General features: G+C 40.8%; 2 protein-coding genes across 4 annotated transcripts in view; both read right to left on the bottom strand.

The window, feature by feature from the left end:
* Positions 1-2231: 2231 nt before the first annotated feature.
* On the bottom strand, positions 2232-9228 carry GPR75 (G protein-coupled receptor 75). Its single transcript, NM_001204509.2, is given in 2 exon segments — positions 2232-4184; positions 9021-9228. A coding segment is annotated over 1 exon segment (1623 nt). The 5' UTR covers positions 4067-4184; positions 9021-9228; the 3' UTR covers positions 2232-2443.
* Positions 9229-13185: 3957 nt separating this feature from the next.
* Positions 13186-24244, bottom strand: part of PSME4 (proteasome activator subunit 4) — a 107075-nt gene continuing 96016 nt past the window's right edge. Inside the window, exons 43-47 of one of the 3 annotated variants that reach the window (XM_015112361.3) lie at positions 23125-23280; positions 18436-18598; positions 15906-16039; positions 15243-15381; positions 13186-14707 (exon numbers count right to left, since the gene is read on the bottom strand). In XM_015112361.3, coding sequence (XP_014967847.1) covers positions 15247-15381; positions 15906-16039; positions 18436-18598; positions 23125-23280 — 588 coding nt within the window. In that variant the 3' untranslated portion in view covers positions 13186-14707; positions 15243-15246. The remainder of the gene's footprint in view (positions 14708-15242; positions 15382-15905; positions 16040-18435; positions 18599-23124; positions 23281-24244) is intronic. The other 2 variants (XM_077959617.1, XM_077959618.1) reach the window with 2 other exon arrangements.

The raw sequence follows: 24244 nt of genomic DNA, 5'->3' as shown, positions 1-24244 counted from the left end.
AAAAAAAAAAGCCTTTTATGTAAAGGAACAAAGTACCTTCCAATGTGCAATAATAATTCTTGACTATAACAACTTATAAAGATAGGTGTTGTATATTGATGCTCATCTTGGGTGTCTAACATTTAAAAACCTAGTGAGTTCAAATACTAACTGTATAATGAAAATATTTTTACATAAAAATATGAGTTCACAGTTGTTATGCTAGGAATCGCAGAGCATATAGTAAAATTAGTTTCAGGTAAAGAAATATTTAATCTATTTTTTCTTTCTGTCCATTTCCAGTTTAAGATTAATGGGAGAGAAATAAAACAATTAGTTTGAAAATAGATTATCTTGAGAATTTTTCTACCATAGTAATATATAAAGACAAAAAAGTCATTTCTAAATAGTTACTTGAATACTGTCAGGCGGTTAGCAAACTCTTCTCACACAGAAGGAAAACATAAATCAAAACATTCCCAATCTCATCTCTACACCTTGTTAAGCAATAATGAATATTGCCCAATGCATGACAGGAGTCCACACTGTTTTCCACAGAACACCAGCAACTGAGATGATTACAGCAGTGCCTTCTCTCCCGGGAAGAGTGCACCGCTACCATAGACGCAGTCCTCGTCACTAGGCTTCTCGAGTAAGATCATTCAGAAACAATTCACTTTTGGGCCAGGTGGGGCGGCTCACGCCTGTAATCCCAGCATGTTGGGAGGCCGAGGCAGGCAGATCACCTGAGGACAGGAGTTCAAGACCAGCCTGGCCAACATGGTGAAACCCCATTTCTACTAAAAATACAAAAATGAGCTGGGCGTGGTGGCACATGCCTGTAACCCCAGCTACTTGGGAGGCTGAGGCAGGAGAATCGCTTGAGCCTGGGAGGTGCAGGTTGCAGTGAGCAGAGATCATACCACTGCACTCCAGCCTGGGCGACAGAGCAAGACTCCATCTCAGAAAAAAAAAAAAAAAGAAAAAAAAGAATACACTTTTAACAAGCAAAAATATATCTTTTTTTTCTTTTTCCTTTTTTTTTTTTAAGATGAAGTCTTGCTCTTGTCACCCAGGCTGGATGCAATGGCACAATCTCAGCTCACTGTAACCTCTGTCTCCCAGGTTCAAGCGATTCTCCTGCCTCAACCTCCCAAGTAGATGGGATTACAGGCACTTGCCACCACACCTGGCTAATTTTTGTGTTTTTAGTAGAGACGGGGTTTCACCATGTTGGCCAGGCTGGTCTCCAACTCCTGACCTCAGGTGATCCACCCGCCTCAGCCTCCCAAAGTGCTGGGATTATAGGCGTGAGCCACCTCGCCTGGCCCAAACATATTTCTTTTTCAAAAGAACTGTAAACCTACTCAATTGACATAAAATATGTCTATAATAAGAAATGGCAATAATCACACTACTATGTTCTTAGTTGACTGTCCTATGAAAGAAAAGTACCTAATGCCTATGTTTGAGTGTTTTTGGTAAAGACAGAGTTATCTCCTTTTCTGCCTTAAGAACATATATATTTCTGGCTGGGTGCAGTGGCTCACGCCTGTAATCCCAGCACTTTAGGTGGCCAAGGCAGGCGGATCACCTAAGGTCAGGAGTTCAAGACCAGCCTGACCAACACGGAGAAACCCTGTCTCTACTAAAAATACAAAAATTAGCCAGGCATGGTGGTATGCACCTGTAATCCCAGCTAGTCGGGAGGCTGAGGCAGGAGAATCGCTTGAACCCGGGAGGTGGAGGTTGCGGTGAGCCGAGATTGTGCCATTGCACTCCAGCCTGGGCAACAAGAGTGAAACTCTGTCTCAAAAAAAGAAAAAAGAAAAAAAAGAATATATACATTTCTTTTAGAGACAGGGTCTTGCTGTGTTGCCCAGGCTGGACTCATACTCCCAAGCTCAAGTGATCCTCCTGCCTCAGCCTCCCAAGTAGCTAGGACTACAGGTGCACACCACTGCACCCAGCTAACAATATATTATTTATTCAAATCAACCTGCTACCAAAAAGGTATAGTGTTCCCAATTTCAGCACTTCAAAAAATCAAAATTTACAATTCATTTAATAAAAATAACACCTCAGCAAAAATCACACCTTCACATTCTTTAAAAAAGTCCAGTCAATATCTTATTTTGAAGACACATAACACTGACTCAAATCATAAAAATCGGTTGACTTTCTACTTTAACACAGTAGCTTCATTCCTGGCATCTATTTAAAGGTTTGGTACAAAAGACTGGGGCAAAGATCAAGGTAAAAATCTAAAACTTTCACATCAAATCTTAAGATGTCAACAAACTACAAAGCAAATCAACACATACTGACACATCAGACGAAAGAAAACCATAACTGCCAACTTTTCAGTTGAATCTTTTAGGTTTTGATCCGTCACTGAACTCAAAGTTAGAAGAAAGTCCATTAGTATCAGAAACAAAAATAAGATCCTATAGCCTCAGTGACTTTAAACAGAGGGAACTGGAATCTGCTTGGCTGAAGTGCTGTCATATTCCTGCATTAAGTCATTAGTGGTGTGATAATGCATGGCAATATATGAATTGGCAAATCCAAAAGAGTTTACTGGCTGTAAGTTACATGGGCTGCTCTCCTCCTGGGAAGGGCTGCTGTTATAGATGCTGTAGTAAGGTTCAATTCGAGTGTTGATGGGGGTTGAGCTGCTCTGACCACAGTGTTGATGTCCAGCAGAGATCTTGGGGCTCACCACACTTTCCTTTGAATGACTTGGGCCACAAGCCTGGTCCACAAATTTCTTCTGTGGCTTTGGAGATAACATGTAGGCAGAGTTTGTTTCATGATGGGAGGATTTGTTTCTGTTGACTTCGAGGTTCCCTTTTCCCATGGCTCGAAGTCGAGTCTTTTGTTTGCAGCAGAAAAAACCCAGGCCTATGTACTGGAGGCACCAGAGCACTTTACTTCTCAGCCCTGCACTGTTCCGAGAATATATAAAAGGGTTTAATCCTGACTTGAAAAATATAAGGGTAAATCCAAACAATTCAAACTGGTAAAGAATGAAGCTCCCATTGCTGGAGAGAACCACCTGTACCAAGGAGATCCCCAGTGGAAGACAGCACACCAGGACTGACAGCACAATGATCACGCAGGTGACCACGGCTTTGGAATCCTTGGCAGTGGAGAGGTTGATGGCTGATACCAGCTGGAGTCGGCTCGCTGCAGGGGTGGCCAGCTGGTTGGGACTCTTGGTATATCCACGGGTCTGAACGTGCTGCAGTTTGTTGTAATTCTGGTTCCTATACAGAGCCGGCATGGCACACTGGATGGGATCTCCACCTCCCTGCACAGGGACCCCCATGAAAGGCTGTGGTCTGGAAGCATCGACTGTGATTACAGGGGGACACTTTCTGACTTGAGCGTTCTTCCGCAGGGTCTGAGCAATCATGATGTAAGAGACAGAGACCACAGCAACACAGAAGGTGAAGTCGACCACATAGAGAGACAAAATGGCTTTCCCTTTTCCAGCAATCAGACTGGACATGGGAAGACAGAGGTGGGACTTGCTGGTTTTCAAGGTAGCCAAGGTGGCAAGGGTGAAGCTGGTGGCCCAGAGAAGCAGGGTGAGGAGGACGGTGCAGGGAAACGAGGCCATGCGATTAGGTTGCTTCCCCAACACCATGCGGAGCCGGTGCAGGGCAATCACTGCCACTGTCTTCAGGGACATGATGATGAAGCCGGAACTGGTGAGATGGAAAGTGAAGCAGAAAGCATCTGGGATACTACTGGCTGAGCTGAAGAATAACACAAAGGTGAACATGGGTGCCGTCACTCCACAAATGAAGAGGTCACAGAAGGACAGGTTCAGGATCATGAAATCAAAGTTGGTTCTAAATTTCCTGAAGGCTGGATCGAAGAAGGACAAGAAGACAATGAAGTTGCCGTAGGAACCCAGGCAGAAGATGACCGCCAGTAGAAAAGTACAGGTCACCAAGGTGGCTGTGTGGATGAGATCCTGAAGACCCTCCTGGAGAGAGGTGCTGTTTCCTTCTGGTGAGTGAGGCACATGGAGCGAGGTGGCATTGGGGGCATCTTGAAGGTGGCCTGTTGAGTTCATCTTCAGAGAGAAATGTCTCCTTCTTCTGCTCCCCAAAAACACTCAGTGAGTCAGGACCTCAGCTCACAGACGAACAATATGAACAATATGTGACAAAAGAGGCCCAAGGCAGATGAGCCTACACACAAAAATGCATACCCAGAAACAGAAAGGGATTAATGTAGAAACAAAGGAATTCATACAGTGATCTCATTATTATTAGTAATAGTATTAGTACTAATATCTGTCACCTTGAGAGAAAAATTTATTCACTTATTAGCGATGGGGTCTTGCCATGTTGCCCAGGCTGAACTTGAACTCCTGTGCTCAAGTAGTCCTCGTGGCTTAGCTTCCTAAGTAGCTGGGACTACAGCATGCACCACCAAACCCAGCTCTCTCTCTCTCTCTTTTTAACGAAGCACTAGAATTTTTCAGCTCTGACTTGGTGCACAGAAAGCACTTCTCCTCACAAGGCCCAACACAGAAAAAGATACAAACAGATGCATTAATCCAGCTAATATTTAGTTGTATGACACAGAGGTTTTCAAACGAGTTTAAGTGTCACCTGGAGAGCATGTTAAAAAGTTTAAGTTATCACTTGGAGAGCAGATTTCTTGGCCTCGCCCCTTGTGATTCTGTTTGAGGGGTGTGCAGATGTTACTTTTAGAAACACTTCTGTGTCAGGCACTGAAGATATACAAGAACGTAACCTCTCCATCAAAGAGATCACAATCTAGTTGGAGATCAATCTAACTATGTAATTATAGCCTAATAAGGTTGCAGGGTGCTATGAGAGCATGGAAGGGGGGAACCTACTCCAACGTGGAAAGGGAGCTGGGAAAGGATGAAGGGCGCTTTAGCGAGTAGGGGCCAGCTGGATGAAAGGTCGGGGGTATGGAGTGGGGACAGACAGGCTAGGAGAAGTGGGGGTGGGTCTTTGCAGCAGAGACACTGAGGCAAAAAACTGCACGTGCTTGAAATACAGGTTGGAGGGTATTGTTGATGCATAATGTGGCCCTTCACATATTTCCCATAAATCATTAACAAATCCTGTTTCATTCCCTGTGAAGAATCCTTTATTTCCCAGTATTTATAATTTTTCCCCCAGCTTGCAATGTCTTGGCCAATTAACTGCATATTCTCCTTTGGAAAAAAAACCTTGTGTACAACTACATGTGAGGGGGAAAACTGGAAGTAACCAAGGATGTTGGAATTATACTAGAAATTTACAAGGTGCAAAGCACCACATTGGAAAGTCTAAACTGCTATATAAATGTGAGTTACCATCATCCCCAACAAGAATATCCTGATGGTGAAGCAGGAGGCATGCACCCATTCCTGCATTTGTTCACTCAATTTACATTAATTATGTGTATACCATATGCCAGTATTATGCCAGGTGCTAAGTGCTAGGATGAGTAAGGCACAGTCACTACTTTAAAAGAATAACTTCTTGCTTTCCTAACTTCTTTTTTTCTATTTTGCAATGAGACTTAATGTGCACTCACACAAATCTACATTGTCCTAAATCCCAAAGTCCTGCATGGCTTGGTGCCCAACCTGCTCCCAACAGATGCTTCTGGTGGGACCGGCTAAGCTGTTCCTTGGAGACAGCGCTATGTTCTTGACAACCAAAAAGTGTTTGCCTTAATCTAGAATTTTAGGAATAATCAGTGGCACTGTGGAGGTCCAGGGCTGATATTCAGTGTACTTAACCACCAGCTCAAGCTGGATCCCAGAAGCCTCCAGCTGTTAACCCTTTAGTTGCCGGATCAAGGGGGTACAGAGGAATGAACCAGGTCAGTCAGGGATTACCTGGGGCTCCGATTAGCAGCTATGGACTACCCAATAGAGAGGTCTCTCTGCATTTAACAACAGGTACAGCCATGCCAGTGACTATCGGACATATACCAGTCCTGGGAAATCCATATAATTGACTGGTGTCCTTCATCAAGGAAGAAGATATCTTCATCTCTACTCTTTTTTTTTTTTTTTTTTTTTAATTTTATTTATTATTATTATACTTTAAGTTGTAGGGTACATGTGCATAACGTGCAGGTTTGTTACATATGTATACTTGTGCCATGTTGCTGTGCTGCACCCATCAACTCATCATTTACATCAGGTATAACTCCCAATGCAATCCCTCCCCATCTCTACTCTTAACGTTCATATGGTACAGATCAGGACGACACGGTGAATTTGTCCACGGGAAAGTGAGACCAACTTTTCTATACTTTCCTTTTAAATAAAAGTTCCATAAGAGAAGAAAATCCTGAACTTTTGTTTTTTGATGGTTAGAATTTTTTAAAAATAGTACCAGACAGCTCTATTTCCACTTAAAGGCTGTATACTTGTTTCTGAACACTTTTGATACCTATATAGTGAGAAAGACAACTTTTTACTGTTTTTTAAAATTGCTAACAGGAGGACTAGAGCTAATTTATGAAAAGAGAAGTAGAAGAGAAAACACAATTTGAGGAGGCAGGAAGAGCAGGGAGGTGATACTGGTGTCTCTAACCCCCTCATCTCCAAGGGTTTCCTTGGAAGTAGAGAAATGAAGAGGGGTGAAGAGGGGTGCAGGAATTTGGCCTGGGGAAGTTAGAAGAATGAAGAGTCTGGAATTAGGATGCTAAGAGAAATGAAAAGTAACTAGGTAATAATGAAGTGAGATGACAGAAGTTATGAAGACTTCAGGCTAAGAGATATTTGGAAAAAGGGATTAAGAGAAAAATGAGATGATGAAACACTAACGTAAGTCAAGAATAGGAGGCAGCAGGAAAAAAGGTGATTTGGGGTAGAGGAGAGGCAACTTTCACGTTTTGTACAGTTACATTTTTCCAACAAATTTTAAAATTTTCAGTATATATATTTTTAATAGAGATGGGGGTCTCACTATGTTGCCCTCGCTGGTCTCCAATGTCTGGGCTCAAGCGATCTGCCTGCTTTGGCCTCCCAAAGTGCTGAGATTACAGGTGTGAGCCACTGTACTCAGCCTTCAATAAATTAAAAAAAAATAAGAATTCCAGGTCAGGAAATAACAATGGCAGTATAATTATCAGCATCATTATTAGTATATTAATTTTATCAAGTGCTTAGGATGTGCCAGATACTGTTCTCAATGTTCTACACTATTAGCTTATTGGGTCCTCACGAAACCCTGAAATATTTGGTATAACATCTCCATTTTGCAGTTGAGGAAACCAAGTCAAAGAGAAGTTATTTAAAGTGGTGGAACATGGACTTGAATCTAAGCAGTTGCTCTTCCACACTCTTCACCACCGTGCTAAGCCGAACAACAAAAAAACCTTTTTGGGAGGCATCCCCAGGTCAGAAGTATTAAGTGGTTATTACACACCAGGCACCTATTCTAGAGGCTTTACATAAATTATCAAGCTTTATTTCATTCTCACAATAATCCTATGAATAGGTATTGCAACCCCTTCCCCGCTGAAACTTTGTGGAATCTGAAATTCTAATATATCTATATAGCTATATCTACATCTATGTAGATACAGATAGACACACACACACACACACACACACACACACACTCTTCTACGTATCTTTTTGGCAAACTTGATAATTGTAGTGCACATATAATGTAATCATAAATCACTCCTATATCTCAAATTATCTCAAATTAGAAAAAAGAAGGAATCATGGGCTGGGAAGAGAAAAGGGAGAAAAAGCAGAGGACAGAATAGACGAAAAGGTTTGCAGAAATACTTTAGTGTAATAGAAATCAAGAAAATTGAGGGAAAGTAAACTCAGGTCTTAGTAGTAACCCCTGAGACTTTAAGAAAGAGGAGGCTGTGACCATAATTTGGAACGACATGATGATGGCAGAAAATAAAAGTGATTTTGGAAGGGGAGTAAATTAATACTGATTTGCTACTCTTAAATATTAAATAAAGGTTACCCATGTTATCTGCAATGCAAACATACAAGCTACACTTTATCTTTGAGACGGAGAATAGGTTATGGAAGAAGATGTGATTAAAGTCATAAAATCAGAAAGATTTTAAGTTGGAACACCAGTCTTAAGCATGCATATTAGCTGCAGTAAGACAGAACGAATTCACATGCATATTCTTACAACTGAGACATCCTGAAGTAAGCAAAGAATACTGATGAAAATTTATTGTATAATTTGAGTGGCAATGATTTTTCATTAAGATGTGTGAACAGCCTGTGATATATCTAGTGTGCTGTTTAAAATTTTAGTAAATATTAAAACATGTTATAGGGGCTTTTATAAGTTAACTCACGACCTGAATTCTTCCAACGCATTCCTCGCGCCTCCCCCAGAATGTCTTAGGCTAGCATTTTCAGAGCCTAACCCTGAGAGAGAGCAAGGTTCTGTATTATTGTGATTCCCATTGTATTTCTGCTGATCAGGAAAACCTCAGGGAGGTTCCATAACTTCCCCAAGGTCACTAAGAGTCGAGCCAGATTTATCGGATTTCAAAGCCCTTGCTCTTTCTATCCAGCAGAACTACACTGAACCCGGAGCAGCTAATGGGATGGGAAGGCCTGAGTCATTTGATGGGAGGGATGAAGAGGCCATGGAGCCCTCAACCTGAGGACAGAGTGGGAAACTGCAGGCAGGGGAGGTCGACCCCCCGTGAGGGGCTGGCGGTGGGTAGGCACTTCCCGGACAAGGGTGAGGTGACGGTAAGGAGGGCCTAGGCCGGGCCAGGTTAGCTTGTAAACGAATCTGCAGAGGGGTGATGGGTTAGGAGGGCTCAGCCGGGGTAGGGGCGTTGGTTGGTTGGGGGATTCCACGGCTGAGCAGAGCCTGGGAACCGGCAAGGACGGGCGAGAAGGCTACCCTGAAGGCCGCACCAGGAAGACAGGTACGCGGAGCCGGGCCTGGCCCTGCGCAGCCGCGCTCCTAGCTATCCCGCCGGTCTCCGGGAGCCGTCCACGGCATCGTGGGGTAGTCCTCCTCCAGGGGCCCGCGGCCTCTCACCTGCCAGGTGGCCGCAGCGCCTCCCCTCCTCCTCCATCTCGCAGCCCGGACCCCAGCTCCGCCTGCCGCTCCGGATGATGCAGGACTACAGGCATCATCGCCATCGCCACCGCCTCCGCGCATCCCGGGAGCCGCGGCAAGACGCGGGCGCAGAGGCGCAGTCACGGAGACGCCCAGGGCACCGCCCCCTCTGCCGGACACCGGGCCTGGCGCCCCGCCTGCGCCCCGCACCCTCCGCGCCTCCGCCGCCGGCCTCCCGGGGCCCAGAGCCCGGACACTTCCGCTGCCCGCCGCACGAGGGGCGCTTGAGCTAGAAGGTTTTTCAGGCTCGCGGTTTTGCTCTTTGGGGAACTCAGGCTTCCTGATATAGCCAAAACCTGAAACGCAGAGCAAAGTGGAGTGGGAAGGAAGGGAAAGATAGGGGTACTGATGGCACGCAGGGACCCAGGGAGGTCTTTGCGGGCCTCCCTAGGCTGCTTACCCTGCCCGCAGCCCACCTCCTCCTCGTTCCCCGAAATTGGCGGCGGCTCCAGTTTGGAACTTTGAGACCTAGATTTTACAAATCAAGTCATTGTAATATAATTTAAATTAAACCAATTTGAACTTACCTAAGCTCTCTTAAGGTATTAGTGAATTAACTGAGGGAACTCAGCAAGGGGACTAATTGGCAGGAAACATGAAAAGTATAAAGAAACTACCCATGCAAATAAAACGACCAAGCCCGGGAATCATGGATATTAATGTATTACTTAATACTATGTTGAATGTAAAAAATCTTGATAAATCATAGTGCAATGTATAGGCTAATTTTAGCAAGCAAAAACACAAAACTAAAACTACCATCCTCTCTCATTCTTCTAATTCATACATGTCCAAAATAATGAACTCCTAAGATAGGTTTTAGTCTGAACAATCAAGTAACACTCCTAAGTATGTCTGCTATTATGGGTACAAAATAAAACCAGTTAAACTCTTCCTCCTTCAGTATCCCAACCTGGCTAACTAGGATCTTACTACTTTTCTAACCTCAGGGATGCTATTTAGAAACAATGTTATTTGAAGGCCCTTTGCTTCATTCACTCTGGTTACCAGAAAACCAAAGTTGATTCTGTTCAGATAAAATACTTAGAATGTTGCTACTGGATTCTTCATTTAAGCTAACGGTTTATCTTTTTAAAACAGAACTAACAAGCATCAAGTAATTTAATTAATGCAATTTCTTCAGTTCCCTATGCTTTCATAAAACAAACAAAAAAACCCGAAAAAACAAAAAACATGAAGAGGCTGGATAGTTTATTATTCAGTCCAGGAGCTGAGTATGCTATCAGAATTCTGTTTAGAAATAACTTCAATAAAGTTTTCCAGCTTCCACATATTCCACTTCCCAGCCACTTGCAATGAAGCAGTTCCAATGTATGCTGTCAATAATGGGAACCTTGAGTCCCACAAAAAAATCAACAGAAAAATACTCATTAGCATTTGGAGTGGGAATTCTGATCAAAATTACATACCTCTCTATATAAATTAGCTACTGCATAAATAAATGCTAGTCCATTTCCAGGCATTTGGCTATATGAATGGAGATTACAATAGGTCTGGGCTGGATTGAGACCATCAGAGTTACACCTACCGGAGAAATGGTCTCAAACTGAAAACAAACAAAAAAACCACAAATCATAAAGGATTCTACAGATGAAGAGGAAATCAGGACTTATCAAAGCTCCAGAACTAGCTAGAACCATTCAACAAGGCTAAAACTAGTATATCTATAAAATCTATAAGTGAGCGAAATTGGAAAAAACATTGGTAGTAAAAAAATGGAAAATCTGCAAATAAATAAGCAGGGCTAATTATAGATCATGAATTGGCTATCAATCTGCCCTGACACTAGCATTCTTCTAATACACTCTTATTGCAATGCAAATTGACACATGTGCACTTTAAGGAAAACAGCATATGACAGCTGTTAAAATGGCCTTCAAAAAAAAAAAAAAGTTCTTGACCTAAGCATCTCTTACTCCTTGGAATGCTCCAACAAAAGAAGAGTTTTAAAGCATAAAGGTATGAAAACGTGCACTGTGGTGTAATTTGTAGTACAGGAAACTGAAAACAACCCTGATGTTAAAAAGGAGCACTTAAAACAATTAGGATATACTAAGAGACAAAGTCTACAAAAACAATTACAAAGACCATGTAGAAGAAGTTACTTTTCCCATGATGACAGGTCACGATTTTTTTATTTTTTTATTTTTGTGAGACAAGGTATCATTCTGTCACCCAAGCTGGAGTGCAGTGGCCTGATCTCAGTTCACTGTAACCTCTGCCTCCCACATCAGCCTCCCAAATAGCTGGGACTATAGGCACGCACCACCACGCCCAGCTATTTTTTTCCATTTTTTGTAGAAACAGGTCTTTCTATGTTGCCCAGGCTGGTTTCAAACTCTTGGGCTCAAGCGATCCTGAAGTGCTGAGATTACAGATGTGAGCCACTGCGCCTGGCCAAAAGTTAATTTTTTAATAAAACAAAATTGCTCTCTGGTCCTTCTGGCCACACTACTAATTACCAAAAGTGCCCTGCAGCTTAAAGGGCTTGGTAATGATAAGCATTTCAAATATTTGAAAACAACTTTCTCATATATTTGCAAGTAAACTTAGTCATTTACATTAATAGGTGAGTTAATTTTCCTCCTAAATTTTGAAGCACAATCTGCAGTCTTTGCTTTCTAAAGGATCCATTCAGAAACTAAAGATGTATTTGACCTTATAAAAATACATACAGGTTTTTTCTTCCCCTCACTTCTCATCCACCCTTATAGAGCGGCCCATGCTCTCTTCCATGCCCAGTCAACAGTGACTTCCAAACACAGGTCAGCCTCGCCCCTCCTCCTCTAGTAAACCTTGTTACCACCCTTAACACAGTTCCTGCGGTCCTTCTCATGCTTTTTAATGCACCATATACATTTTAAGAACTATCTTAGACCATATAAGCCATGCAACTCTTTTCTCCCCCCCTTCTCCTTTTCCCTCCTGGTAAAAAAATTCATTTTTCCTATTGGTAAAAATTTAATTCACAGGACAATGTCACTGGGGGAAATATCAAAGTAGTAAGCAACTTCCAAACCCAGAATCAGAATGACCTGGGAGCATGTTAGGCACTCAGGGTACCCTGTTTTTAGGTCTGTGGTGGGTTTTGTGTGGTTCTCAATCCTAGCTGAACAACTGAATCATCATAGAGCTTCTAATATTGTATGCCTGAGCACCCTTGCCAGAGAAGTTTTCATTGAGGAACAGAGAGGGCACCCAGTATCTTACATCTTTTTTTAAAGTTCCCATCTACGAACCACTGCTAAAGCAGTTTCATACAGCTTAATTAGAAAAAGCTGAAGTGGTCAACATACAATGTAAAGCCTCACTTCTCAATGTGTGGCCTCAGGCAGGCATTGATATCATAAAGTGGGAACAATGAATTCCAAGTACATTCTAACAAAATCCCCTCATGATTCTTAGGCACATCAATTTAAGAACCAATCACTTAGGACCAGGCACAGTGGCTCACGCCTGTAATCCTAGCACTTTGGGAGTCCGAGGCAGGTGGACTGCCTGAGCTCAGGAGTTTGACACCAGCCTGGGCAACATGGTGAAACTGTCTCTACTAAAATACAAAAATCAGCCGGGTGTGGTGGTGTATGCCTACAGTCCCAGCTACTCCGGAGGCCAAGGCATGAACATTGCTTAAATGTGGGAGGCAGAGGTTGCAGTAAGCTGAGATTGTGCAATTGCACTCCAGCCTGGATGACAGAGCAAAATTCCGTCTCCCACACCCCCACACAAAAATAATCAATCACTTAGGTCAGTGCTAGGTGAACTTTCTGTGATGATGGAAAAGTTCATCGATGCTATTCAGTGTGGTAACCACTAGCCACAAGTGGCTAAAGAGTATTTAAAATACGCCAGTGAGACTGAGGGAATAAACTTTTTATTTAATTAAATATAAACAGTCAGATGTGGCTAGTAGCTACTGTATTGTACAGAGCAGACCTAGAAAATTTATACTGATCAGAGGACATACATTTACAGATAAAAATCTACGGCTGCAAAATGAAATCCACAGGAGTCACTGCCTACAGAACTGTCTTCTCCTCTTAATGAAGACAAAAGCCAGGTGTTAAAAACAATCCATTTATTGGGTTTTAAACTAGTTACACAATCGAAATCAATTTGGCACTACTTTATACAGGGATTACGCCTGTGTATGCTGACACTTAAATACTGTACCAGGACCACTGCTGTGCTTAGGTCTGTACTGAGTCATTCAGCATGTAGATACTAAAAATATACTGTAGTGTTCCTTTAAGGAAGACTGTACAGGGTGTGTTCCAAGATGATATTCACCGATTTGTGAATTATTTCAATCTAGAAGATACCTTTCACTCTATAAACTTGTCATACGCAAACATGTGGTGTTAGCATTGAGAGATGCACACAAAAACGTTACATAAAAGTTCAGACATTCTAATGATAAATGAACTGAAAAAAAGAGAAAAACACCACATCTCAGTTTTTATAACAAGGAAAGATAAAAGAAAATAATTTAAAAACACAAAAAATGGCATTCAGTGGGTACAAAAGCCCAAAATCACTATAATAAAGAACTACATGTGAATCTTTACAAATTACACAATGATGTTGTGTAAAAGGTTGCATCTGTACAAAGTCTTGCCAATGCTATCTCTACAGTTTATACAATCTTTTACATTTATATAACATATATTAAACAAATCAATTAAATATCAAGCCTTATTAGTCTCTCAACGATTCTGCAGGCAAAATAAAAAGGGAGAGAGAACAAAATAAAGAAAAAAAATTACAAAATTTCCACAAACACAGCAGTCTTCCATTTAGGTGAAGTATAACAATTTTCAGAGGGTCAAAAAATAGTTGTAAAGAATACAGGGAAAAACCAGCCAGTCAGGGTTTTTATTGTTGTTGCTGTTTATTTTTAAAATCACACATTGAATACACACAACAATCAGAAATTTCTTCACCAAACCCCCAATTTTTTAGCAACTGGCTCTATTCAGCACCAAAAACTCCAGTCTGTGGGAAGTGCGCAGACACAGACTTCACTTCTGTGTCTTGGTCGAGCAATCCATCAGGTCATTGGTTAGGTTCAGGACTTGCCCTCTTTTCCTTCCCTCTTCATGGCTCTCCAGACCCAAGGTTCTCAAGGCTTCAGATTTATGGCCCACAGCCCTACTACCATCTAAATCCAGCAGCCATTTGGGAAGAATTGAAAATAACTTGAGAAGAATGAAATGACAGGACCTGTGTGACAGATGGGCATTCTCCATTCCAAGTCAACTGTTTCTTAATGAGTTCCGAGACTCTGGTCTTGGATGCCATGATCATACTGGGTAATTATTTCTAGTCTGAGACTTTGTGACTTTGTCAGATGCCTCAAAAAAAAAAAAAAGTGATCAGTATTCTGGAAACACTTCCGGACAAGTTAGGAAATCAAATGGCAACTGAGAAGCTGTGGAATGCACACTAATGAGATCTAACACAGAAACCACCAAAATGATGAGAGCTCAGCAGAGGCAGTTTTAAAACTTGCAGAGAGCCACCACAGATGGTACCTGAGGGTGTGGAATTTTTGATGAAAAGAGCCTGAAGTGAGGACTAGTCATCTGTATCAGGGAGGAAAAAATTTCAATTAGGTAACAGGACATCCAACTCTAAAAGCCCAATACATGAAATTTTATTCTTCCTATTCCAGTAGAAAGGCTCCCTCTTTAACAGAATGGGTGTAAGAATCCAGATGAAATGTTCTCACAACTTTCTAGAACCCAGAGTCCTCAGGGCCACACAAAATGTCCCAGTCCCACCCAGGAGGCAACTAAGAATAAGATTTATTTTCCTTTATCTAACTATTCCCAGGCTACTGACACCACTCATTTACAAAGGTTCAAAAGCTGTCACACATTTTCTCTGCTTTATACCTAAAGCAAGGAGGCACAGAAAAATTCTCATTTCCAATGGCTGTGGCAAAAGCCATGTTTAAAAACAAACAACCCCCACCATCCAACTTTATCTAAACACTGACATCTAAGAATGTCAGCAAAAAGAAAAAAAAAAACAATAAATACCTACTTCTCAGTCACCAAACCAATGACATTTGCCTGAGGATGTCATGTCTTTAAATTCAGAACTTTGCCAACTTACCTTTCTATGCATAATAGCATGGTGACACAAGAAGATCGGTGAGAACAAGCAGTTGGTCATCAGTGAATTGCTGTTTGTGTTCTTGCCAGTTGTCATGGTGAGTCCTTCGGAAATTGGATAAGGTTTTTTTTACAGTCATCTGTAAAGTAGACAATCCACATACGTTTTTAACCTCTCTGGACAACCAGGATCATAGGTAGGATATTTTTAGTTAAATTACCATCCCTCTAGACTTCAGATCTCACACAATACCAAATGCTACAAAACCAAAAAGCCAATGAGAAGGACAAAGTCAATGGTCTTTTGAGTTACTAAAAATGCCATCATAATTTCCTATTTAATACTAGCTTCCAGTAAAATACTTTGCAGTGCTAGAAAAATAGAAACATAAAATTTATCACAGCTATAGTGACAGTACTTTACTTCCATTGAACTGGGAGGGATAGAAGCTACAATAATTTCTTGACTACCAAAAGATCTCAAATATCCATGGCAGCAAGGTCTCTGTAATTTTTAAATAATTACTGGTGAACAGACTGAGCCCTGGCAGAGGCAGTAGCTTTATGAAAGCAGTTAGTTCAGAGTGTATAGGAAATTATTATTATGGTTTCTTAGAAAACATCACTGATACTACATGTACAAACTAATAAGGAAGAACTGTACCTCAATAGGCTGAGGATCATTTAGATGTGCACTGAGATTCATGAGGAGCTGGGGCATCCAGGTGGGAACATCATAAGGACTAGAAAGAACACATGCGCCAAGTCCTAGCACCCCAGCATGGCGTTTGACCAACTCTGCAAAGAAAACAGCAACATATGTGCAAATATTTACATGTCTCTAATGCAGCTGTGACAGTGAAATAAAATTAGTTTTCAATTATGTTGTTTTCAATATGTGAATTTCTGCATTTAAAATGAATCTACATGTATACACATCAAAAACTTGATTTTGAGGCTAAACTAAAAATAATACTGTATTTAAGAATTTGTCAGCTGGGCACAGTGGCTCATACCTGTAATCCCAGCACTTTGGGAGGCCAAGGTGGGAGGATCACTTGAGGCCAGGAATTTGAGACCAGTCAGGGCAACAAAGTGAGAACCTGTCTCTCCAAAAATACATTTTTAAAATTAGCTGGCAGTCAGGCATGGTGGCTCATGCCTATAATCCCAGCACGTTGAGAGGCCGGGACAGGTGGATCACCTGAGGTCAAGAGTTCAAGACCAGCTTGGCCAACGTGGCGAAACCCTGTCTCTACTAAAAATACAAAAATTAGCTGGGTGTAATGGCATGTGAAGTCACAGATACCCAGAGGCTGAGGCATGAGAATCATTTGAACCGGGGAAGCAGAGGTTGCGGCGAGCCAAGATCGCACCATTGCACTCCAGCCTGTGCCACAGAGCGAGCTCCATCTCAAAAAAAATTAAAAAAACAAAAACAAAAACAAAATTAGCTGGGCATGGCAGTGCATGCCTGTGGTTCCAGCTGGACAAGAGGCTGAGGCAGGAGGATCGCTTGGGCCTGGGAGGTCAAGGCTGCAGTGAGCTATTGTTCAAAACCACTGCACTCCAAGGAGGGCGACAGAGCAAGACCTTATCTCAAAAAAAAAAAAAAAAAAAAAAAAAAAAAAAAAAAAAAAGATTTTTTTCAAGACTTCCATAGTTGTTCATCCATGACAGCATAATTGTACCTAGGCCAGTACAATCCCTGATTCTAAAATAATCTCCAATCAAAATTAGCTTTTTTTTTTTCTGGATGTGACGACCCTACCCAGAATACATTGATTCATTAGTTAACACATCATGTATGAAGAAGGTCTATTTCTTAAAACAGTGAATTGCAGCATGTCTGTATTCTAAAGGGTCTCTATTCTTTCTGTAGTGCTGTAAGTTAAAATCGTTTCAAATTCTCAGTTTCTCAATAAAAGTGTGTGTATTCATGTGTTTTAAAACATATTACATGTGTATATGTGACACATGGAAAACGGAGTTGAAGGTAAGGAAAAGAGAATTTGGACTGGTCAAAATTGTAAACAATATCATTTGGTGTAACAAAGACCTAAAAATACTTTGGCACTTTATCATTTAAAAAATAGAGTTCTCAGGCCAGTGCTGTGGCTCACGTCTGTAATCCCAGTATTCTAGAATGCCCAGGTGGGTGGATCACTTGAGGTCAGGAGTCCAAGACCAGCCTGACCAACATGGTGAAACCCCATCTCTACTAAACATACAAATAATTAGCTGGTGTGGTAGTGCGCGCCTGTAATTCTAGCTACTCAGCTAACAGAGGCATGAGAATTGCCTGAACCCAGGAAGTGGAGGTTTCAGGGGGCCGAGATCATGCCACTGCACTCCAGCCTGGGAGACAGTGGAAGATCCTGTTTCCAAAAGATATGTATTATAAAATATGTTTATATTATATATAAAACATATATATGTATATCCCAAAAAGCAAAGATACTAGAACGTACATTGATATTTTATTGGATTCTGTTACTAGGTAACTTTATGACATAATTAAGACACTAATCAGCAGTAAAAGTTTTATATTCTAAGCACGTCCTCTAAATTCAATAAAATGCCTACTTACTATTAATCTTTTTATGTATTTTCTATTAGGATTATAGTTAACGTGGCAAGATGCATCTTTGTAATCACATTCACATTTCTCTTTAAACATGACATAGTAGTCAGATCTTATTCTCGTGTTTAACTTGTGTCTATATTCAACTAAGGCAGCTCCTGCAATGACTCTGCACTCTCTCACCAAAGGACTAATGAAGGACCAAATAATCCCCATCTCCAAATCAAAACAAGGCTTGCTTTGTTTAGTTTTTTCTGTCAGTACATCTACATTTAAGTTCTAAATTCCAAAAACAGGTATTTCAGACCCTCCAAAATAACTAATCTGAGTATCTCTTTTATGAAGCTATTCTGGGTGGAGGGTAGACTGATTACAATAGTTATTAGGTAGCAGTTCTACAGGTTCCTTTGTACTTACCTCAATTTTAGCTTTTCTACATTCCCAAGTCCTGCTTTCTATATGCAAAATTCCTCAAAAGTAGGGAAAACTTTTCCCAATACCTAGCATAGACCTGGGCACATACATACAAGTATTCAATAAATATGAGTAAGCCTGGTTAACCCTCATTAATTCCCAACAGGATATGAGTGTTTTCTACCAGCAATGTTACCTGCAGAAGGAATGGTATCTCCTACAGAACCAGGGTCTCGCTTTCTTTTCTTAGGTAGTTTTGTTTTGCAAAGTTGCTCAAAATGAATCTGCATAGGACTGTCCATGGTAAGGAAGTTACACTGTAGCAGACCGCTTAAGGTAGTAGCAGCCATTTCTCGAACCTGTAGATATAATTATGTCTATTAGAACTGACATTCTAAGTCTGAGGGAATAATGGAGGATAGGGGGTAGTGTGGGAACTGGGGTGAAGACCTTCCCTGAAATTACATGCAAATTTTGTGTATGCTCTTTGGCAGTTTCTTAATAGAGATTTCAGCAGATTCTCAGAGTCTGTGGCCTTGTAATGGATAAAAACTACATTAGGGTTATGAGCATAAACTTTTACCTCTTTTAGAAAAATTAAATTTCTCCATAAATTATCTTCCCTACTGATAGCTCTCATCAGGGCTATAACTGTAAAAGCAGTGCCAGAGCCTGACATTAAGATCAAGTTTTCCCAGACTACATCTCTGAAGGCCACTGCCTTAGCTATTTTTGTTAGTAACAAAGCACAGACCAACCTAATTTCTGTAATTGGCATACATCATAGAGACTTATATCCTGTTTAATTCTTATGAATTTCACAGGCTGCTGTCAGATTGTAAACACAGTTTACACAAATACTAAATGAAGCGTGTACACAGTTCATTTCAAATTGGAATGGTAACTCAACTTTTTGGAAAAAAAAGCAGTAAAAAGGCATCATTTCACATATAAATCACATTTATGTTTAATGTTCATAATACACAATGATAATTTTAAAAAACAGATGTTTTGCTCTGTTGTATTCCTTCAAAAGGTTTTTCGTAAGTTTATCATCATAGTCTGTCGAGTACATAATGTTCTTTCCTGCGTCCGTTACACTAGCATATGAAATACATTGTAAAATGTTTTACTGGTTGCACTATTTCCTATAAAGCTTATATGCCATAATTTTTCTTTTCTTTTTCTTTTTTTCTTTAAGACGGAGTCGCGCTCTGTCGCCCAGGCTGGAGTGCAGTGGCGCGATCTCGGCTCACTGAAAGCTCCACCTCCTGGGTTCACGCCATTCTCCTGCCCCAGCCTCCCGAGTAGCTGGGACTACAGGCACCTGACACCACGGTTAATTTATGTTTTTGTATTTTTAGTAGAGACGAGGTTTCCCCAGGATGGTCTCGATCTCCTGACCTCGCGATCTGCCCGCCTCGGCCTCCCAAAGTGTTGGGATTACAGGCGTGAGCCACCGCGCCCGGCCTCCAAAATTTATTTTCATAATTAACTACTGACTAGATTACTTTCATATTTTCAGTACTATGCTATCAATATTTGTAATTTGTTTAACCTTTCATATTATAGTATATATTTTCACTCTGTGTTTTTAAGTTTTTAGTTTCTGTAGACATGGGTCTCACTCTGTTGCCCAGGCTGGTCTCCAACTCCTGGGCTCAAGCAATCCTCCTGCCTTGGCCTCCCAAAGTGCTGGGATTACAGGCGTAAGCCTCCGTGCCCGGCCTGCAGTGTATTTTCTTAGAATAGATTACGAAAATTGGGATTAGTAAATGTAAATATATAAACAATTTTACTGTTAATTTTATGGCTATTTATTGCTTTTCAAAAAAGCCAGTGCTAACATATAATGACACAAAACTTAAATGTGAACTACCCATTATACTTTACACTGCTTTTCATTACTACACATTTTTGTTTTGTGAGGGGAGGAAAACACTAAATTAGGAGTAGGTAAAAATGCCTCATTGTTTCAAGTTTGCGTTTTCCTGGTTATTGGGAGGTGTGACTTTTTATTGCTTATAGCATGTAGTGTCTTATTTATTGCTTATAGCATGTAGTGTATACATTATTATAATACCACTACCACTCTTAAGTAGTCAGATCTGTGCATGTTTTGATGTGACATCTATTAACTCAAAGCCTTAGAGAGTCATTTCTGCTTCTATTATGTTCCTATAAATAATATCCAAATCCACTTTCTCCTAATTTATTTTTTAAAATGCGGAAGGGGGCGGGGGGTGGCCGGGCATGGTGGCTCACGCCTGTATCCTAGTACTTTGGGAGGCCGAGGTGGGTGGATCACCTGAGGTCAGGAGTTTGAGACCAGTCTGGCCAACACTGTAAAACCCTGTCTCTACTAAAACTACAAAAATTAGCTGGGCGTGATGGCAGGTGCCTGTAATCCCACCTATTCAGGAGGCTAAAGCAGGAGAATCACTTGAACCCAGGGGACGGAGGTTGCAGTGAGCTGAGATCGCACCAGTGCACTCCAACCTGGGCAAAAAGAGTGAAACTCTGTCTCCAAAAAGTGGGGGAGAAGGTGAGTCTCTTTACTATATCAAAAATATACTGTAATATGAAACGTTTTAATTTATTTTTCCCTTACTCTAAATTGCTAACAAATGATCCCCAACACCTTCAACTGATTTATGCTGTTTTCCAGTGACAGGGTCTATTTCTGAGATATTTTACTCCAGGGTACGTGTCTATGATTAATTAACTTTAAAAAGTGAGGAAAGAATAGATTTAGCCTTCTCAGCTAAAAACTTACTCTTTTCCTCTATTTCTAATAATTTTCCTTTAAATACAGTAAGGTTTCTTTCTTTCTTTTTTTTTTTTTTTTTTTTTTTTTGAGACGGAGTCTTGCTCTGTCGTTCAGGCTGGAGTGCGGTGGCATGATCTCGGCAAGCTCCACTTCCCAGGTTCACGCCATTCTCCTGCCTCAGCCTCCTGAGCAGCTAGGACCACAGGCTCCTGTCACCACACCCAGCTAATTTTTTTTGTATTTTTAGTAGAGACGGGGTTTCACCATGTTAGCCAGAGTGATCTCAATCTCCTGACCTTGTGATCCGCCTCCCAAAGTGCTGGGATTACAGGCGTGAGCCACAGCGACCAGACTAAATACCATAAGGTTTCTTTAAACAGTTCTCATTTAGATAACATTGTTTCTCCCCATACTATCAACGAATAGAAATTAGCAAATTATCACTGTTTTTTGGTATTACATGTTGCTTTAAAAAATGATAGTTTTCATGAACATCATGGTTATGTTTACATAACAGCTATGTTTAAACCTCTATATGGAAGAAAACATAAAAATAACTTATAAGGCCAAGGCGGGTGGATTGCTTTGAGCCCAGGAGTTTGAGACCAGCCTGGGCAATATGGCGAAACCTTGCCTCTACAAAAATACAAACAAAGGAATTCGATGTGGTGGCGAGTGCCCACTGTCCCAGCTACTCAGGAGGCTGAGGTGGGAGGATCACTTGAGCTCAGGAGGCAGAGGTTGCAGCGAGCCATAATTGTGCCACTGCACTACAGCCTGGACAACAAAGCAAGACTCGGTCTCACAAAAACAAACAAAAAACAAACAAAAAAAAACCACCCCACCATAAAAATGTTCTAAAAGAAGCTCCTAAAAACTACATTTTTAATGCAAGTGGTATAATAATTAAAGTTAGGAGACAATGTCAAGGTTTCAACCTTTCCACTCCTTTATGTTAGTTTTTAAAGAATACAATAAGAAATTAGAAAAAAAAAAATCACAGCTGTAAATATTTTAATTGAAGCCTGTTAAGAGTTGTTATAACCAGTCTGTGAGTACTACTGGGACTAGAAAATATCCACTCTCAGAATGCAAGAAATATAAATAGGCTCATTAGGAAGGTAGAGAAATTTCCATTCCTACTTTCCTGTGAATAAAATCTATTTTCAACTCGAATAAGTATATAAAATACTATGAGTACTTTACTACAAGAAAAAACTATGAAGTCCATAAAACAAGCAACATTTTCACCAAAAATTCAATGACATTTTCTTCCTTAATGCCAACTTAAAAAGTAGTATCTCATGCCATATTTACTGCCAACATGCTTCTTACATTAGGCTGTATGGGATAATACATTATCTTTTTGTACAAAACATTAATGCAACCTCACCACAAAGTTATCTTTAATTTCTCTACCAAAGAAAAACAAAAAAAGGACAGCAAACCTATCTTAAGTCTATTGGATAGCAGCGTCTATGTGTAGATTTTTACTCCCTTTGAAACTGCCATCGTGCACATTCTCATTAAGTCCTTAAAAATCAGTACAACTAGTGGGACAATTACAGTTTTCATCCCCAATTTCTCATAGTTAAGAAAATTTGGGTTCATGAGTATTATTTGCCCAACTGCAAAGAAAACAGAATGAAAACGTGCCCAATTTTTCTTCCATTTGTATTATAAGGAATCATGATTAGGGTATCAAAATTACTCACATAGGGCTACGTTAAAATTAAATTTACTTTTATTTAATTTTTTTGAGTCAGGGTCTCACTCTGCTGCCCAGGATGAATGCAGTGGTGCAATCACAGTTCACCGCAGGCTCAACCTCCAGGCTAAGCAATGCTCTGACCTCAACCATCTGGATAGCTGGGACCACAGGCGTACACCATCACATCCAGCTAATTTTGGTACTTTTTGTAGGGACAGTCTTGCTACGTTGTCCAGCCTGGTCTTGAACTCCTGGCATCAAGTGATCTGACTGACTCAGTCTCTCAAAGTGTTGAGGTTATAAATATAAACAATTGCACCTGGCCACAAATACTTATTAAAAAGGGAACCATGATGGTTTCTTTAAATTGACTGAATTTCCATTTTCTATAATTTAAATTATACCTCTAGTTGTTCGTCCTCCAAAAGACTTATAACCAGCCACCTGATATCTTTAACTGCATCTTCATTGTTTAGGAAAATAAAGAGGTTATAAAATACCATGGTCTGGAGGTAGGTCAGTATTGTGTATCGTGCATGCCAAGAACTGCTTCTTGCTGTCTGTGAAGGAGAAATAAACGATAAAGCAGTACTGACGAGAACATGAGGTGACAGATAGTGACATTACATACAAACAATGTAATATTCTAATTTAACTCTATTTTCACAGCTACAGCTAGGACAAGCTCATCTTATATTTCCTTATAAAAAAAGGTTGAATGAGGCCAGGTGCGGTGGCTCACGCCTGTAATCCCAGGACTTTGGAAGGATGAGTGAGGTGGGTGGATCACCTGAGGTCAGGAGTTCGAGATCAGCCTGGCCAACATGGTGAAACCCTGTCTCCACTACAAATACTAAAATTAGCTGGGTGTGGTGGCAGGCACCTGTAATCCCAGCTACTTGGGAAGCTGAGACAAGAGAATCGCATGAACCTGGGGGGCGGAGGTTGCAGTGAGTAGACATGGTGCCACTGCACTTCAGCCTGGGCAGCAGAGCGAACTCTGTCTCAAAAACAACAACAAAAATACCCACACAAAGGTAAAAGTCAATTTCACAAGAGATAATCAGTCATGATTAATGGCTCCTAACTCCTCTGAGGATGGCACATTATTTTACTTTTGGTAGCAGCAGTATGGTCTGGAAAGCAAATGATTAACAACTACTAAATTCTACTACAAAGAAATACCACTGTAGGTTGTTGAAAATATTTTCCAGTGTGTTACCAAATTTAAAATGAAAGCTATGGGAAGATGTCCACTTCCATATAACATGTGTAATGTCTGGAAAAAGCTGACCATACGGTATATTAACAATGCAGGCAGAGAATGTACAGTCAATATAGGTCTCTCTAGAATAGACCAGGTAACAGAAGTGAGCAAAACAAAGGAGAACTGGTAGAAAGGAACCACCATCCCCCTTCCTCATAAGCACTTTTTATCCAAAGCACTTAATAATGAATTAGCTCTCTGCATATTTTTGGCTTGAGTGACTTGCCCAAAGTCACCGAAGGCGGTGGCAGAGCCAG

The sequence above is a fragment of the Macaca mulatta genome, chromosome 13 (genome assembly GCF_049350105.2).
Source record: "Macaca mulatta isolate MMU2019108-1 chromosome 13, T2T-MMU8v2.0, whole genome shotgun sequence".
Lineage (NCBI taxonomy): Eukaryota > Metazoa > Chordata > Mammalia > Primates > Cercopithecidae > Macaca > Macaca mulatta.
Note: the sequence above shows the minus strand (reverse complement) of the source record. Positions and strands in the feature narration are given on the sequence as shown.